Below are 16,742 nucleotides of genomic sequence, written 5' to 3'. Positions count from 1 at the left end.
AACATTTCTATGGTAAAAAAACCACAACCACTATTTAATGTTTGTGTTTGGTTTGAAGGGAAGCTGTTTGCAGGCTTCTTAGCAATTTGGAATACAAATAATCATAGCAGAGGTGGCTCACTGGATCTGAGCGATGGTGATGATATCAAAGGTATGATAAATGCAGTTTATGACAATTACATGGATGATAAAAATAGGTCTGTGCTTACATGGTGTTTGTGTCTATTTCTCGAATGTAGGCTTAATGTGATAGCATTTTTTTTCCTTTTGGCTTCTCTGCATCTTGATATGCTGGTATATTTAGGGAAGATATTTTTTCTAGTATATTATTTATGTATGTTTTTGTTACCTTGCAACTCAGAGTTGCTAGCAAGTGCTATATTAAAAAAGTTATAAAGCATGTAGTGTAGTATATGGCTCAGGGAGACAGCTCTAATTCAGTGAGCCTCAAAATTGATTTAATCAAGATCTAAATAACTTTTTCCTATAAAAATATAATTGTTCTAAATCAGTTTTAGAAAACTTTAACTAAACTTGAAAATTAATGTTAGTACAATTGCAACATTCCTATTTGCTCATAAATAAAAATGCTATGTGAGAATTGGGTGCAGAAGCTGTTACAATCTGAGATGGTCTTCTATCACAGCAATGCACTTGCTGTCACAGTCACTTGGCATTTTACCTTGTACTCGTGCCAAAACTGCATTTTAAATCTTCTGAGCTACAGAACACAGAGTGGAAGATTCTAGTTACCATTCCAGCCCAGACTGGCCAGGAGCACATTGGTCTGATACAGGGAAGGTCCATACATGTGGTCAGCTGTGTCAGGAGAAGGAAGGACAGAGTGTTTGAGCTACAAACTTCCAGCATTCACCAAGACAGAAAACAATATTTTCATATCCCAAGTTATGTTTTCCCAGCATGCTACATTCCATCTAACCTAGAAATGTCATAAATAAATCATTTTGATGATGAAATAATTTAGGTGTTTTCTACTCAAGCTGCTGTACCAGTACATCTATTTACTTACAAGAATATTTTTCTACTATGATAGTTAAATCAGATTGGCTACTGGTGTTGGCATAGTTATAGAGTGTGTATGTGTCCTTCTATATATGGGGTAGGTGCGTGCATGTGTACATGTACGTATACATATATCTATGTATAAAAGTCGTATATATTGGCAAATATTCTGGCAAATATACAGTGTGGCATACTGTAATAGCTTATGCTTCTAAAAAATACCGCTACAGGTCTATTATCCAAAGTGCTAGGATAACATGGAACTAACAAAGAATTTGAAGCCTTCTTAACAAATCAAACCTCAGTTTCACGGGCACTGCAAATAACTGATGGGCTAAATCAAAGGACTTGAATATTGCTTACAGAAGAGAATTGCGTGTTTGAGAAAAGGATAGAAACAAGGCTAGGTTTCTTTGCTGTCTGTTGAAGAAAGTAACTTGCTCCCAGTCCAAGAAGATGGAAAATAGTAACATATTAAATACTTCTGATTAAATGTATGAAAAGGTAAAAAGAAGAGATGTAGTACCCTTCTTGGGCATGTTTTAGAACTCTTAATCAAAAGAAGCAGGTAAAGGAAATAGATACCAAAAGTGTCTGAAGTAAAGACACTAATGATCTCTGGTTCCTGACATTTTCCTGATCTGTAGCTGATAGAGACTGATTTAAGATTGGAAGCATGTAGTTTAATACTTTGCCAGGGATGTTGTCATTTATCATAATCTTGAAAACTGTTGACTTTCATTCCTAGAAGTACAAGCCTGCTAAATCAAGTTCTTCTTCTACCGCTACTTCTTGTGATTGTCCCATGAATTTAAGGCCTTACTTCTAATTATTGACATAATTAAAAAATGGTCTTACTTAGAACCTATATGTAACATGCGTTATTCATATAATCAGTTACCTGACCTGATCAGTCACTATTCCCAGGTATTACAGTATCTGTCACTTCCATGAAAACTAAGTCAACGAGTATCAAATTGATTTTGGTGGGAAAAAGAGAGATACCCAGTTATTAAGAACATTATTATTTGATGTTAATAGAGTACATATTCTTCATGAAGACACCAAAATGTATTTGGTGCCTGTGAGTGGTAAAGGTCTCAGAATAGGGAAAAAACTCTAATCTCTCTGCAATTGGTCCCACAATCATAGCATATTCTTCCCCGAGAACATCTGGGATAAACTCTGGATTTTACCACATGTAATGTTTGAAATGATGTCTCTTGTAAAAGTGTAAAGGATGTATGTAAAAGTTTTGAAATAGACATTTGACGTGAATGCATGGTTATCTTTATAGATGCAATACAGATGTCTCCAGAAACTCACTCCTGCTGTAATCTTCCTTATTTTCACTATGCAGCCCATCAACTCTTTTCTTTAAGCCCTTTCCTCCGCTATCTGCCAGTTAACTTCTCTTACTTTTCTAAAGATTTAGGATTAGATTGTGAATTTAGTGTGATAAAAGTTTCTTGCACAAATAATTCCAGTGACAAAGTTGAAAGCTCTCACAATTTTAATGTTTTTCAGGATTTTTGTTGCTTGGCTTTTTATCTTTGGAATAATGAAATTTCATGATGATTTGCTGTTCAAGTGTCCTTGATTTGAGGGCTACTACTGTGATAAACCTTGCTAACTTCCATTTGACACATTCTCATGAGAAAAATAGCACATAGGCATTTCACTTCTCTCCCTTGTGATCTGAATTTTGAGGTCCTCTTCCTTAGCAGTTAGCAAAACTAAATGAGCTTTCTTGGGCTCCGCCTGGAGTCAAGCTTTCTCTTGTATGTGGCACCTTCTTCATTACCATCCAGTGCAATCCCACTGGAAGGGGATTTCCCTGTATCTACTACCTCAAATTATGCCTGATGTTGATGGTATGCAGTGTTTACATAGGAAACCTTGATAGCAGACTATTCTGTTCCTGAAAACTAGAAGGCAAAGAAAAAGATCTAATATTTATTATATTTTTAAAAAAGAATGAGTAATACTTATTCAGTACTATCTGAGTCGTATTTAGTTTTTAACACTTTAGGTGGGTGACACTGAGCTGACTGCTCGCCACTGTGAGAAAGAGGTTATCCATATGGCCACTGGACCATAAAGTTTTATTGCAAAATGAAGGCAGGGCATTCAAGGAAAAGCATTTTGTACATTTATGATGCTATGTAATAAGGGAAGTCTTTTAGAATATGTTTGGAAATTTCTAAAAGGTATTAATGAATATGTTCTCTCCTGCTGTGATACTATTAAACTGGTAACACTGAAGCAATGTGGCTTTACAAATAAAGGGATACCTTAAAATCAGTGTCAGCTCTAACACATTAAGAAAGTAGGTTTTCTATGAGCTACAGAGGGGAGATATACCAGTTCCATGTATTTTTGAAGTTGCATAGATTGTCTTATCTGGAAATGATCTATATAATTCACACTCTGCTTTCAAGCTACATCAACAACTCACAAAAACAAGAGATGCAGCTCTGCTGTATTATGAAAAGTAGACCCCAACCTGTAATTTTGCAGCAGGTACCCATTTCTGCCAAGCAGCAGGCGCTGTGTTTAATGAGTGCTGTGGTGGGGAGTCCTGCAGTACGTGCCCACTCACTTCTGGTCCCTCGGTGAGGCGCCTTCTAACACAGGACGAGATACTGCAAAGATCTGATTATTTTTTCATACTGTTAATTTATGACAGTTTAAAAGACATCTTGTGATTTTATAATATTTAAACTGCACGTCTGATAGAGGAAGTAATGAATGGGATCTTCCTTTTCATATCCTGTTGCCTTAGTCGAAGTGACTGATGCTTCATTTAAGCAAGGAGTCCCAACCATGTCAGTGGAATGACTTGTAGGCAACAGTTTGTAAGCAGGAGTGGCAAAAAGAATGCTTGTTTATGTATGTTTTTGTAAGGGTGGCAAGGGGATGTGTGTGTATTAAGTGGGTGCAAGTGAGTATAAACAAAGAAACTGAATTTCTTTACCTTATTGCTTCTTACTTGGCAGATCTTAAAACCAGCATGTTGCAGCAGGGTGTACTCATCAGGAAATCAGGTGCACGGTCACTTATGGTATCGTATGGATTGTGGGATTTTGAATATGCTTTGTTTTTAACCTTGCAAGAAGTTTCTATGCCAGCTGCTAAATATTAATATTGCAGTCAGAGTGAACTAGCACTGTTTTACTTCATGCTTAGGTACTAGCAATTTCCTGGTGTAATTTGCTTGGGTAAAGCCTGAGAAGTCTTCTCTAGGATCAAGTCCTTAAAAACCAGTAAGTCTTGGTTGAAGTATCAGATCACTTCTCTCTGCCAAAAAAATAGTTACTAAATATATGTTCTGGAACAGACTTATTTAGCAAGTAAACATACTAATTTTTACTTCAAGTTAATACCAAATTGCTAAGAAACTTGCAGCTATGCTGTATACTTGTGGGAGGTGAAGATCTTAGATAATTTGACAGATGTCACTTTAAAAGGAAGAGACAGAATTGGTAATATCTCTGCTGTGCACAGATCTGCAACCCAACATTAGTAATCTATTCCTGCCATTCTCAAAGAGAAGGGAAAGTAGGTTAGTAGATGGCCAGGATGTCTCCATACAGCAACCACAAAACGAGCGCCATGCCTGCCTGATGAATATACTTCTTTATATATGCAAAATGTAATGTATCTGCAAACCATGATTATTTTTTTTTTCAAGTAATCTAAGTCATTGTCAGACTTAAGTTGCATTCATAAATTAAAAGGCTTTGTTCCAGAACTGACTTCGCTGTGTGTCTCGCATGTAACTATTAGTTACAAGGAAGGAAAAAGTGAAAATCGGGTTTAAATTCCGCTATGTCTTCACTTTAGTCCTAACCCAAGGCGGAGAGGTCGGTTTCAAAAGATGCCCAGGTGCCTCAGCCCCTTGGGGGCGAGGGCTGGCGGGCACCGGCACATGGCTCCTGCCCGGCTTTCACCTCCTCTGCCGGCAGCCGCCGCTTTGCCAGCCAGGCAGGTTGCGGCTGGCGAGCGACACCTTCTCCCTCGGGACACACAGCGTCGAAGCGTCGGGGGGGGGCAGGGGGGGACACGACACACACAACCCCCAACCCACACCGTCCTGTTCGGGAAAACACTTGGAATCCGGCAGACCCCTGGCAGCGGACGGGCTCCGCGCCGGAGCCGCCGCGCCTTCCCCCCCCACACCCCCCCGCCCCGCGCCCCGCCATGGCGGGGCGCGGGGCGGGGGGGTGTGGGGGGGGAAGGCGCGGCGGCTCCGGCGCGGGCGGGTCTCCTGGACGGAGGGACGGCCCAGGGCAGCGGCCATGGAGACAGGAGGCGTCCGACGTGCTCAGGCCGCGGGGCAGGTGCCTTGGCCGGGGAAGGTGGTGATGGTGGTGGTGGTGGTGGAGGAGGGGGGCGCCGCTCCCCGCCCGCCGCCCCTGGGCGGCTACGGCTCGGCTGGGCGCCGGCGGAGCGCGGCGCTCGCTCGGCTCCTGATCGTGTTTGCGCATGACCCCTCCCCGCCTGCGCCCTCCCCTCCCCTCCCCGGCGGCGGCGGCGGCGGGGAAGGTTAGCCTCAGACACAGGCGGCTGCTCGGCGGCAGCGGCGGCGACGCAGTGCAGAGGTGCGGGCAGGTTGCGCCGGCCCCGCGCCCCGTCTCTCCCGCGCCCCGCCTGCCTCCGGAGCCCGCTCCCCGCCGGCGGCCTCCCCGCGCCGGTGTCGGGCCCGGCCCCCCGGCCATGAGCGCGGCGCTGGGTGTCCCCCCGCCGCGCCGCCTCCCCCGCCGCCCCCGGCGGCTGCCGGGCTCCAGGAAAGTAGCTTGATGAGTGTCCAAAGTAGCAGTGGAAGTTTGGAGGGGCCGCCATCTTGGTCCCGGCTCTCCACGTCCCCACCGAGCCTGCAGGGCTGCTCCGCGGCGGCGGCCTCCCAGCTCCACGGCGCGCCGCCCGGCAAGCCGCCCAAGGAAGGTAACGAGCGCGCCGCGGGGCTGCGCGGGGGGCCCGGCCCTCGGGGAGGGGCCCGGCGCCCGCCGCCGGAGGCCGGTCCCGGGCTGGCGGGGAGCGGCGGCGGGGGAGAGGCTGGTGCCCCCGGCGGCGGCGGTGCGGGGTCAAGCGCTGGGCCCGGCGGCGGCGAGGGGAAGCCTCCGGCGCTGGGCGAGCGGGGCCCCGCCGCCCCCGCTCGGCAGCGCGGCGGAGCCTCCTCGTTGTTTCCCCCCCCCCCCCCCAGCTGCTGCCCGCCGGGCCGCGGAGGGGGATCGGCCGCGCTCCCTCCGATGCCGGGCCGGCCGCTCGCTTCGCCTCCCGCGGCGGCTCTCCTCGGGCGGCCGCTGGCCGCCTCCTCCCCCGAAAGCGGTTCCCTTTCCGCCAGCGGCAAAGTAAAAGTGCTGCGCCGGAGGATGCGGCCGTTGTCGCTGGATGGAGGGAGTCGGGCACTTTTGGCATCATGGAGGTGGGGAGGAGAGAGGGGCCCACAGCGGAGGGCTCGTCCCCGTGGGGAAGGCGCCCGCGGGGGCGGCCGGTTTTCCGGCCAGAAGTGACAGGGCGCCTCACGGCCACCGCGGAATGACTGCAACTTTCTCCTGTCCTCCATCACGCCTTGGATGATAATATTTTCCTCCTCCCTCCCCTGCTCCTCCCCTCTTGTGTTACACCGACAGCGACAGCAGGGTGTTGTGGGTGTTTGCAGGGAATATCTGTATGAAGGTTATGAGCAAACAAGTCCCTTCGCTGTTCCCTTTCGGGTATTGTCTGGTTTTCCTCCTTGCGTTGAAGTGTATTGCCACAAGATGTAGCAGTTATACAGCGAGTGGATGGCTCGGCGCTTTTACCGAAAATAACTACTTGCTGAACGCCGGTTAGTGGTGGAGGAGAACTTTTATACACGGATACTTGCATACCGAGCAGTTGTATAATTTTACTTGATTTGCCCCAGTTTAATGAATGCCGTGTAGCGTTTCTTGTAGCGTCTGCAAAAACGTCATCGCCCAAGCAGGAAACTTGCTAACTTAAAATAGAAATAATAGTGAAAATGGGGAGTCTTTGTTTTTCAAGTCTTCCTATAGCTGCTTGCTTGCTTCTTTTCTTTTTTCTTTTTCTTTTTTTTTTTTTGTGTGTGGTGGTGGTGTTGGTAAGCGACGTGAGGACTTGGTAACAGGGATTCGACATCCTGAAAACATACAACGCAGCCCGTGCTTCTCCATTTTCCACGCCGGTAGTTGTCAGACTTGTATCACTCTGTGTCACTTTTGCACACGCTCCTGCAGGTAGATTGACATGAAATGCTCCAGAAAATATCTGGAAAGGAATTATGGTATATGGTAAAGATGCTGAGTAAAGTGGCAGGCATTTTGTGCTCGTCTTCTCTGGGAAACTGAAGCTCTTAGAAAAACAACCACCAGCAGCCAAATCTATAGTTTAAGTTTATGAAGAGTAGGTTTCTTCAGTATTGCAACACTTATTGTATATATGCACGCATATAATATTCACATAAAGTGTATATGTGAGGTATTTTTGGATATAGCCAGCATACAAGTCTGAAACGATTATTGCAGCACAACTTACACATCTACCTATTTTAAAGAAAAATTGTGTTCCTTGAGTATCTCTATTTAGGCAAGGAAAAACATTTTTGTGAAATGGATTTTTAACGCAATGATGATGATGCCTTTTATTTATTTATTTTTTTCTTGCAACTCACGCTGTTGGGTTCTTCTGGGTACTGTAATTTACATCCTCTAATACAGATTCAGGGGTTACAGAGTAATCAAAAAGCTGGCGTGTACTTGGTACCATTATGTACTGTATTTGCACAGTGTTCCTGGGTCGTGATAATTGTGCGTCCTCACGAGGTAGTTCTGTTTGAAAATCAGCAGAGGCTGCCAGCCATGCTTGTGGGATGTTATCAGTGCACTTTCCTTTATGTAGGTACCTCTTACAGCAGAGTATCTTGCCTGAAAGCAATAGGCCCTGAAATATAAACATGTCAATATGTTTACAGACACTGGCTTATGACTTGAATCCCTTTGGTTGGCTTCTGTGACAGCTTTGCCCATGTTGCCTTCGGATGTGCAGGCCTTTACCGAGCACACCACGTGTGCTGTGGTTTATCTGACCTTACCTGTGATTCACTGCGAAAGTTCGGCATGAGCCCACATCTCTTATATTGGCTTTTAAAGGTTCTGATTTAATAAGAACAGAAACCCCCAGCGCCCTTAGTTAGGAAGTCCTAAAAATATTTTCTGAAGCTCTAATATGGAAAAGCAAAAAAGAAAAGCTCTGACATATATAACTGTTGTACAAAGTGGTTTTTTTAAAAAAAACAATACGATGCCTTCTTAGTATCAGAACAGGATTACTTGGGAAATACAGGTGAAATTGAAGAAAGTAATTAGTCATTTTTGAAATGCACTCCAACATTTCAGCAGTATTTTTTAGTGTTACGTTCTCCTATATCTTGACTTACATGGGGCATCATGGCTTAACTGTATGGATTTGAATTCATGTTTTATGGCTTTACTGGGGTAGACTTGAATGCAATGGTATCTGTACACTTGTATTGTACCAGAACTGTCTCGTTTGCATTTCATTATGGCTTGTAAATGGCTGTAGTTTTGTCAATTGTTTTATATGCCAATAACTTCTGTGTGGGATATGTGGTCACTTATACAAGAGCCCTGCAGTAGATGCTATCAGGATTTTAAGAGGACTGTTGTGGAGTATTATTTTACATCCAGTATGTGATTGTGTAGCTAAGTCTTGTGCCACAGTTCACACAACTGCATTTGCTCGTCTTCATATTTGAAGTTTCCTGACTTTTGACTGCTTTATGCATGTAACTTAGAAGACCAAAGCACATAGCTGGAAAGTGCTGTTTTGTAAATGGAGGATATTCAGGCTGTTGCAGATGAGGCAGAGGGGCAAAAGAAGTTTTGGGAGACACATATGAGTGTCATGGAATAGTTTCTCTTCTGAGGTTGGGGGCAGTGCCACAGTGTCTGGTAGTCAAGCGTGATGCTGTTGGCTTTGAACACTTCACTAAAAGCAGAACAGAATGCCAAAGACAACTTTGAATTACCACGGCAAGAATGTGAATTTCAGTTTTCAAATTTGAGCCCAAAGTTACATGTGATGACAGAATGGTAAATAAACTCATGACATGTATTTGACACTCTTTGAAGAACTAATACAGGTGTAGCAAACTTCGTTGGTGACTTTTTTTTTTAAACTTGATAAAAGTATATTATTTGTATTTATTGTTATGTAAAATGGGATGGTAGCTGTTTGTCTGAGCATAAAGGTACAGTTTATTTCCTCCTTAAGTTTCCAGTCTAGAAAATATTTCTAGATGCCGGATTGTGTCGTGTATACTACATACAGTATATTAGTCCATGAACATGGAAATTACCTGATCTTATTAAAACTTGCAGGGTTGTTTTTTTTCTGTTGTTTGCTTATAGTATAAAAACTCAGCTGCTTTGTTTGCTTAACCAGTAAGTTCTCAGGAAGTTTGTTGGTTTTTATCATTCAACTGTAGATTGAGATTTTAATGGATTTGGCCAGTTTGCGTGGGAGCAGAGAAGAATGGTAACACTTTGTGTTTAAAGATGATGGTGTATTTTTACTTAGGATGAGCACAGCAGTCATAAAAGATTATTTAGACTGGCTGTAGCATGAGCAGGTGGTGTGCAAGACTTTGTGTTGTTCCACTGATAGGCACAGATTCTAGCTTGTGATGTTATTGCTGGTTTTGTTGCAGATCTGTGTATGTCTCGTCATGAGCTGATGCTTATGCCAAATTCCGACAAGATTTTATAGCATGCCCAAATGAGATGTGGGAAAAGATGACCTTTTATTTTTTTTTAATATGGGCCCTTGTTTGAATCTGGTTTTCTAAAAGGCAAGTGCTGCAGAGAATAGAGCAAATTAGTACTCGGGTGATTGTTTTGTTTTTATTGTTTTGTTTTAATTCTGTTTAACTTGCCTGGAATGGAATTTCCCATTAACCTAGTCCATTTTAAATGGAGAGAGGATCAATATCTTTAAGGGACAGGCTGTATTTATTTATTATTATCTCCATTCAAATAAAAAGCTTGTCATTTCTCTCATTCTTTTTTCCCTATACGTTTTTTTTTCGTTTGCCTTTTTTTTCAGAAAGTAAGTTCTTCAGCAAGCTGAAGTAAACTTGCTTATTGGTAATAATTCTGGTCTGCAATTAGTCTTGACTAAATCTTTGGATTTTCTTAGAGCCTGGTAATCCTAAATGATTGAAAGATACTGTTGGGACTCCTGCAGAAGGCTACTTGTATGTATGTGCATTACAGTCAAAGTTAGGTCTATAGCATTTTGCTACCTGAAGAATGGAGGTTACAGAAATATGACAGTCTTAAATTAGCCTTTATGCTTTCTGTGTTCTTGATACAAGGTTGTGTTTTGAGGTAGTGCTTGCTCCCAATCCAGATTACTCCCATAATAAACTTCTTGCCCCCAGGCTGAGTTTTTTTACGCAAGAAAATTTTGGAGTTGAATTTAGTAAACTGTGTTTATGCAGTACAGTATTTCCTAAACTGTACCTCCCCAAAAACTTAAAAGCACACAAGGGGAGGAAGAAAAGCTTTGTCTTTATGAAGTTTGTAAACTTTCTGATTGGCTTGGTGTGTTTCAGTTGTAGAAGAGGAAAAAGGAATTTGTTTTGCCAGATTGGACTGAGTGGAGGTGAAGGTGGGCAAAGGAAGAAGAGTGGTCAAGGTTTCTGTTGAAATTGCCAGTGCTCCAGTTGTGATCACTGAGAGTGGTTAAACAGAAGCTGGCCACCATAGTATAACCCATTTCTTGGGTGGGCTTGCAAGAGGAAAACATCTAATGGTTGCTGAAGATAACAAGGGACATACTACACTTTATGTTCAGTACTTAAGGATTGAGTTCAGTAGCAGTAGAGAAGGTTTAGTGAGCGTCAGAGCATCAGAAGGTATTTTGAGTCCTGCATTTCCCCTTCCTCTTGACTCTGTCCTTATTGAGATGGTCTGTTTGGGATAGAAACTAAGGGTCTGCTTCCTCCCCGGGCACGTTCTCTTCAGATGTCTTACTCCTTTCTTTCATTCCTGAGCAGAGCACCGGGATATGCCAGCAGAAAAATCCTGGCAACCAGCCTTTCTCTGTGGAGGATGCGGTAGGTGGCAGGAACATGAATACTTGTAAGCTTTAATCGACCTCAGTCAGACTTAGTCCCAGAAGAGTGGAGAAGGGCTCAAGTAGGTTGGACACGCTGAAGGTTGACGGGGGAAGGCTGGGGCTGTGTGAGCCTTTGGGGGTGGGTCTGTGCGGGAGGGATTGACTGAAATCAGAGTGATTATATTACTAATTTTAATCATGACTTAAATCAGCGAGCAGGAAATCCTGATTAAATAATTGTTTTTAATTTTATTTTGCATTTGTGCTTAATTATTTTTCCTAAAGAAAAGTTGATTCTAATTGGTCTAATTTGATCATGCCTTGTGCTAGGCAGGAGAGTACACATCTATATGCATTTATTTAAGTAGTTATGCTGTTTAGATTCTTAAGGTTTAAGAAACATAATTCCTGATGCTTTAGACAGCTTTTAGCTAACTTTATAAGTGAAATAAAAGGAATCCTAATTGTACTAGATACATAAGAAGAAACAAACATATCCAAATGTATTTTATGGTTAAACCAGATTAAGTAGAATTGTCCGTAGTTTGTGAAATGAGTCAGTTATTTCTGGTCACCGCGCCTTGCGAGATTTGGAGTTAATAGATGAAATCCAGTCGCCGTTCCTTCTTGTTCATCGTTTGGAGAAGAAAGCCAGGCTTTCCTGCTTTCCCAGTTGTCCATTGCTTTTTAGCAGTTCCGAGCGAACCAACTGTTGAAGTGGTTGGACAAACAAAAATGGGAGAGGCGGTTGCTGGTGAAAGGGGTTGAATGCTTCAGAGCTCCCATCTGGGCGGCTCGACGGTGCCTTCCAGCCATGTGAGGGTTTGGCTGCCAGCAGACCATTAAAGTTTATGTCGTTTGAATGTATTTTTCCCTTGTGCAAATTTAATAGATCATAAACTTTAAACCTCACCATAGATTCTTATCACTCCAAGTTTAGCTCAAACATTTAACACTAGAGTGTATTTTCAAAATACACAAATAAGAAAAATTATCCACCCTGTGCTTTAAAGGCCTTTTTAGCTCTAGCTGGAGAGGCTCTGAGGCCGACAACTGTATTCCAAGGATTTAGAGGGGAAGCTAAGGGTTGTTGGATGATTACACAACTGTGGTGGGGATCTGGTCATTTTGGAATGGGAAACTTAATTTAAAGGAGTTTTTATGTGAAACTGAACCTCCCAGAGAAGGTTGGTATTCCCTGGGAGTGCCTCTGTGTGCTGAGAGATGGCAGCAGGAGCATTAAGCAATGTATCTTGCCTCATCTTAGTTGCACAGTTTTAAGTGGGTGGAAACTTAAAGGCCATGGTGCTTTCTTTATAACATCCTTAAGAACAAAGCGCTCTGCACTTAAGATTTTAAGAGATGAGGACGGGGGTAAGAAACTCCAGAGTGCCTTTTACAGGAAATGAAGCCTGATGGTAATTACTTGGAGATTGGCAAGTAGTGGATTTCCTTTCTTTGGACTTCTAATATAGCTATACCTATAAGAAAAAAGGAAGAAAAATATACTTTTTTTTTGAGGAAAACGAGGAAATCTCGATGCTTTTAGAAAAATCCATTGTATGATATCACATACACCCAACCTTTTAGATACTTAATTTTATGACTGTACCTTGAGCTCAAAGCATGTAGATGCTTTAAGCACTCTATCCTGCAGCTGTTGGTTCTGGTGGATTGCAAATCTTTTTCTTTTTTTTTAAAGTAATAACAAATTATATGCATAAGGACAACAAATAGGAAAGTAATGTTAAATATACAAATAAATGTGTAAGTTGTTCTTTGTAACTCCTGTAAGTCTGAAAGAATATAATTTACGATGCTGGTCTTCACTTGGTGGGTCTCTGATGGCCTTGGGATCACGCAACTTTTAACAGCGGAGGTGTTTCCCATTTCTCTTCACCACCACTGAACTCTTGGAGCTCTTGATTCTACGGAGACAAACTCAGATGATGCTACAAGTAGGATTTCTAATACTACTTTCTTTCACTCCCGTGCCTTAAGGTAATCAGGCCTTTACACTGCGTAGCTGTGTTTGTTAAGTATTGTTTTTTCTAGTTAATGCTGAGTTCTCATAGGTTCCAGAGTAAATTTTGCAGCTGTACTGCAGCCAGTGTGTATTTTTTTTTTTGTACCCTAATAACCTCTTTCTGGCTCTTTTGGTCCTCAGGGAGATTGAGGTCTTTGCTATTCCTTAGCTTATTCCTAGTAAAAGTGATGAGAGAAGTAGTGTCCTTTAATAAGTTGGTATTTTCATTATAAAGCAATTGAAAATAAAATCCACACATTATTAATAATATTCTATTTAACAGCAGTAGAAACATGTATTTTTAAATCAATATATACAGAATCATAATTAAAAATGTTTATTTGTTTAGACAGGACAAATATATTTTTGGTGGCACTGATGACTTACAGCAAGCTTTATATTTTTATAAGTGATATCAATGTGAAGACCAACCTTATTTGCACATACAAGATCGTAATGAAACCATTTCTCTTAATATGCTTGTGTGGTGAAAAAAAGTGTAACTTTGAAATAGCTTTGTTTTTTATCTTTTACAAAGATTGTTAGTTTATGACGGGAAACATCTTGCAGGTATTAGGCTGGAGACCTTAATTTTTGGGCAAATTCTTTTAGTGTTGATGGGCAATGATCTGTTTCTAACAGATCACTTAACAGTTCTGCTAAAAGTTGTATTAAAATATGTATCAGAAGTTTTGAAACTTTCCAAAGTAAAAGTCCTTTGTTATTGCTAAAGTACATCCAGGAAAGTGTCCTGCTTCCCTTTCCCAGCTCTTTTCCCCCCCCAGGTGTGTTCCCTTCACCAGCCAGGTGAGAACTTACACTGTGGTGAGAAGAGCGGTAGTGCTCTAGGTGGCGTGGTTATCTTCATAAAGTAATTTTTGTTTTGTTTTACCTGTGGTAGTGTCGATTATAGATTATTAAGAGTAGGTTTATCGGTATTAGTCACTAGGTTTTTTGGTTGGTTTTTATTTATTTTGCGAGTCAGTTATTCCTTGAACTGACTGTTACTTGTGGTTGCTCTGTCATTGGTACATGTTTTAGAAACTTTTTGATTATTAGTATTGCATTTTAGTTTCAGAAGTTTTATTCGCAGTACTGAACTATGGTAAAAGTCTATCCTGTAAGTTTTCTACAAGGTTTAACTTTGAATAAAGTGGAGTAATTCTTTTTATAGTACCTTTGTACTTTAGGATTATGAAGGGCCGTTAGGAGGAGTGGGATTTTCATATTTTAAAGTTACTATAGGATACAAATAGAAGTAATTCATAAAGATGCAGGTTTAGAATTTTTAAATGAAATACAAAAAGCACTTTTTGCTGTGCGTGTTACTGCTTCAGTGTGTGATTGCTTTTTGTGAAGCTCATTGCCTATTTAATTTACCTCTACTTATATAATCAGACTGCATATTACCTCTTTCTAATTAAATTGTATTATTAAATGATTGTGATACTAATAATGCCTAAGAGGGGTGACACCAGTATTCAGACTATGGAAGGCAAATGTTATGGTCTTTGCTTCCTTGTTAGATAGTAATTTGTATTCTGCATCCATAGATTACTTTGTTTTCTGGTCCCTTGCATGATACACGTTGTCATGTCCAAAACATCCAAGTGGTTAGTATTAAGGAAGAGGCAATTTTACATATCGTGCATGTGCACGCTTTTATATATACACAAAATGCGTGCTTGAAGTCTTGATGAGCTGTCTGTTTAGTCATTAGGAATACTAATGTTGTCGTTAGGACCTCCCATCCCCCATAGCAGTCTCATAAACAAGCTAAGCTTACACAAAAACTTACGCTACTTTTTACTAAAATGTTCTAACTTCCTGTTGTCTCTTATTACATACTTCTAAAAAACTTGTTTCATTTTTTCAGGTATGTAATTTTGTTAAACCTGCTGATGAGTATTGCAGATGATATAAAATTTGGCTGCTTGTTTTGCCCTGTCTTGAGGTTTGAGTTCTAGCTTTTTATATTGCTATTTACTTTTAAGCAGAAGATTAGAGACACATAGAGTTCACCAAAAAAGAGAGTCTGGTTGTGTATTAGATTATGTATTAATAATATATTTCTTATATTTTTCTCCCACACACATCATAATTTGGGAATGAAATATTGAAGCTGTGACAACAAAATAATTTCCAGTAAGTGACCTTAATAGTGATTTATTTATTTATTTTCCCCCCCATGTCGTGTGATTGAAAGTTGACCTGATTTGTTCTCCTGGTTAAATCGCAGTGTGCTGTTCTCTCCGAGCCTTTCACTTGTTTTTCTCTTCTAGAGAAGTGCAAACAACGGGCACCAGTCTCTGCCAGTGTCTGACACCACCTTCCTGCTGTTTTCCTTAAATCTCTCTTTACTTCAAGTTTGTTCATACAAAAAAAAAGAGAGGGAGAGAGAACCTGCTATTTTTACCTTTTTTTGTTGTTCTTGCGGCTTTGAAATCCCGTCTTTCTAAGGGGAACAAGCGATGAGGCAGCAGTACCAGTGACTGTCAGGAGCTGCAGAATGTGGCTGTGCATTCCACCATCCCTACGACTCTCCAGGTGGGATGTGTGCTCCCGCTTAGACCAGGTCCCTTGGCCTGCTGCCTTCCACTGCCGGTTTCTCTTCCTGACCAGTGCTGGCCCACAAGGGTGACCTCCAGTCTCCTCCTGCTCCTCTGCTTCCTCAGTGCTTCTCTAAACTGCTGTTTTCCTCCTCAAATTGCAGTCTCCCTGCTTGGCTTTCATTTGTGCATGGTGTCAGTTTTGCTGGAGGGAGGGTAAATCTTTGATTATGGGAGGGGGTCGATGTGGTAGAAGCAGGAACCTTCTGGACGTTCAAGCGTCAGCTGCCCACGCTCAGCTCGAGGTGCGCTGAGTGACACAGTTGTGCAGGGGTGTAGCTCTTGTGTCCCACTGCATGTCACTGGGCAGGAGCTCTTCTGCTGTAGAGCCAGCAGCAATGGTGAGTGCACCATGCTCTTAGGAGTTCACAACCACAGGTGCCAGCATCTAGAGATTCTGGAGAGGAATGTTGCTTTAGCTTGAGTGTCAAAATTCTGCTTGACCACCCGTTACCAACTTGAGGAAAGGTGAAATCCAGTTTTAACATTGTGGATAAAGGTCCAGACGAGGAACTTTTGGGAAATAACAGATTTTGTTAGTACTTTTTCAGTCTTTAATAATGGAAATTCCTCATGTTTTTTAGGTTAAAGTCAAGACAGGTCATTACAGTTGCATCTTGTTATATCCATTGAGTCATTGAATATATTTGTGTTTTGTGTTTAGAAGTTTCTCTGTGTGTAGACTTGTTACCGGGCATGCGTATTGACTGTGGCCATGCGGTACCTGCAGCTGCCACCTCTGTGGGGCACTGGTGGCCTCCAGCTTGGGGATGGCTGTTGGCGAAACTTTCTCTTTCCTGATGTGTTTTTATTCAGTTGCTTTTACTAGTTCTGATATTTCGGTTGTCTTTTTGTGGCTGAGATAGATATCCTGCTAAAGCAGCGGGCCTGGATCCTGGGGCAGGGAGTGTGGTGTGTGCACATCTACAGACTCATCA

The 16,742-nt window shown here is 42.1% G+C and overlaps 1 protein-coding gene across 2 annotated transcripts in view; it reads left to right on the top strand.

Moving 5' to 3' along the window:
• The first annotated feature begins 5,300 nt into the window (after positions 1 to 5,300).
• TLK1 (tousled like kinase 1) overlaps positions 5,301 to 16,742 on the top strand; it is a 70,867-nt gene continuing 59,425 nt past the window's right edge. The window contains exon 1 of one of the 2 annotated variants that reach the window (XM_074146050.1): positions 5,301 to 5,366. Coding sequence is in view for 1 of the 2 variants with exons in the window: in XM_074146049.1 (XP_074002150.1) it covers positions 5,826 to 5,970 (145 nt within the window). In the remaining variant the exon portion in view is untranslated. Of the gene's footprint in view, positions 5,367 to 5,825; positions 5,971 to 16,742 lie in introns of those variants that run through there. The other variant, XM_074146049.1, reaches the window with a different exon arrangement.

This window comes from Numenius arquata, chromosome 3, assembly GCF_964106895.1.
Source record: "Numenius arquata chromosome 3, bNumArq3.hap1.1, whole genome shotgun sequence".
NCBI classification, from domain to species: Eukaryota; Metazoa; Chordata; class Aves; order Charadriiformes; family Scolopacidae; genus Numenius; species Numenius arquata.
This window is presented reverse-complemented; position numbering and strand designations above follow the sequence as displayed.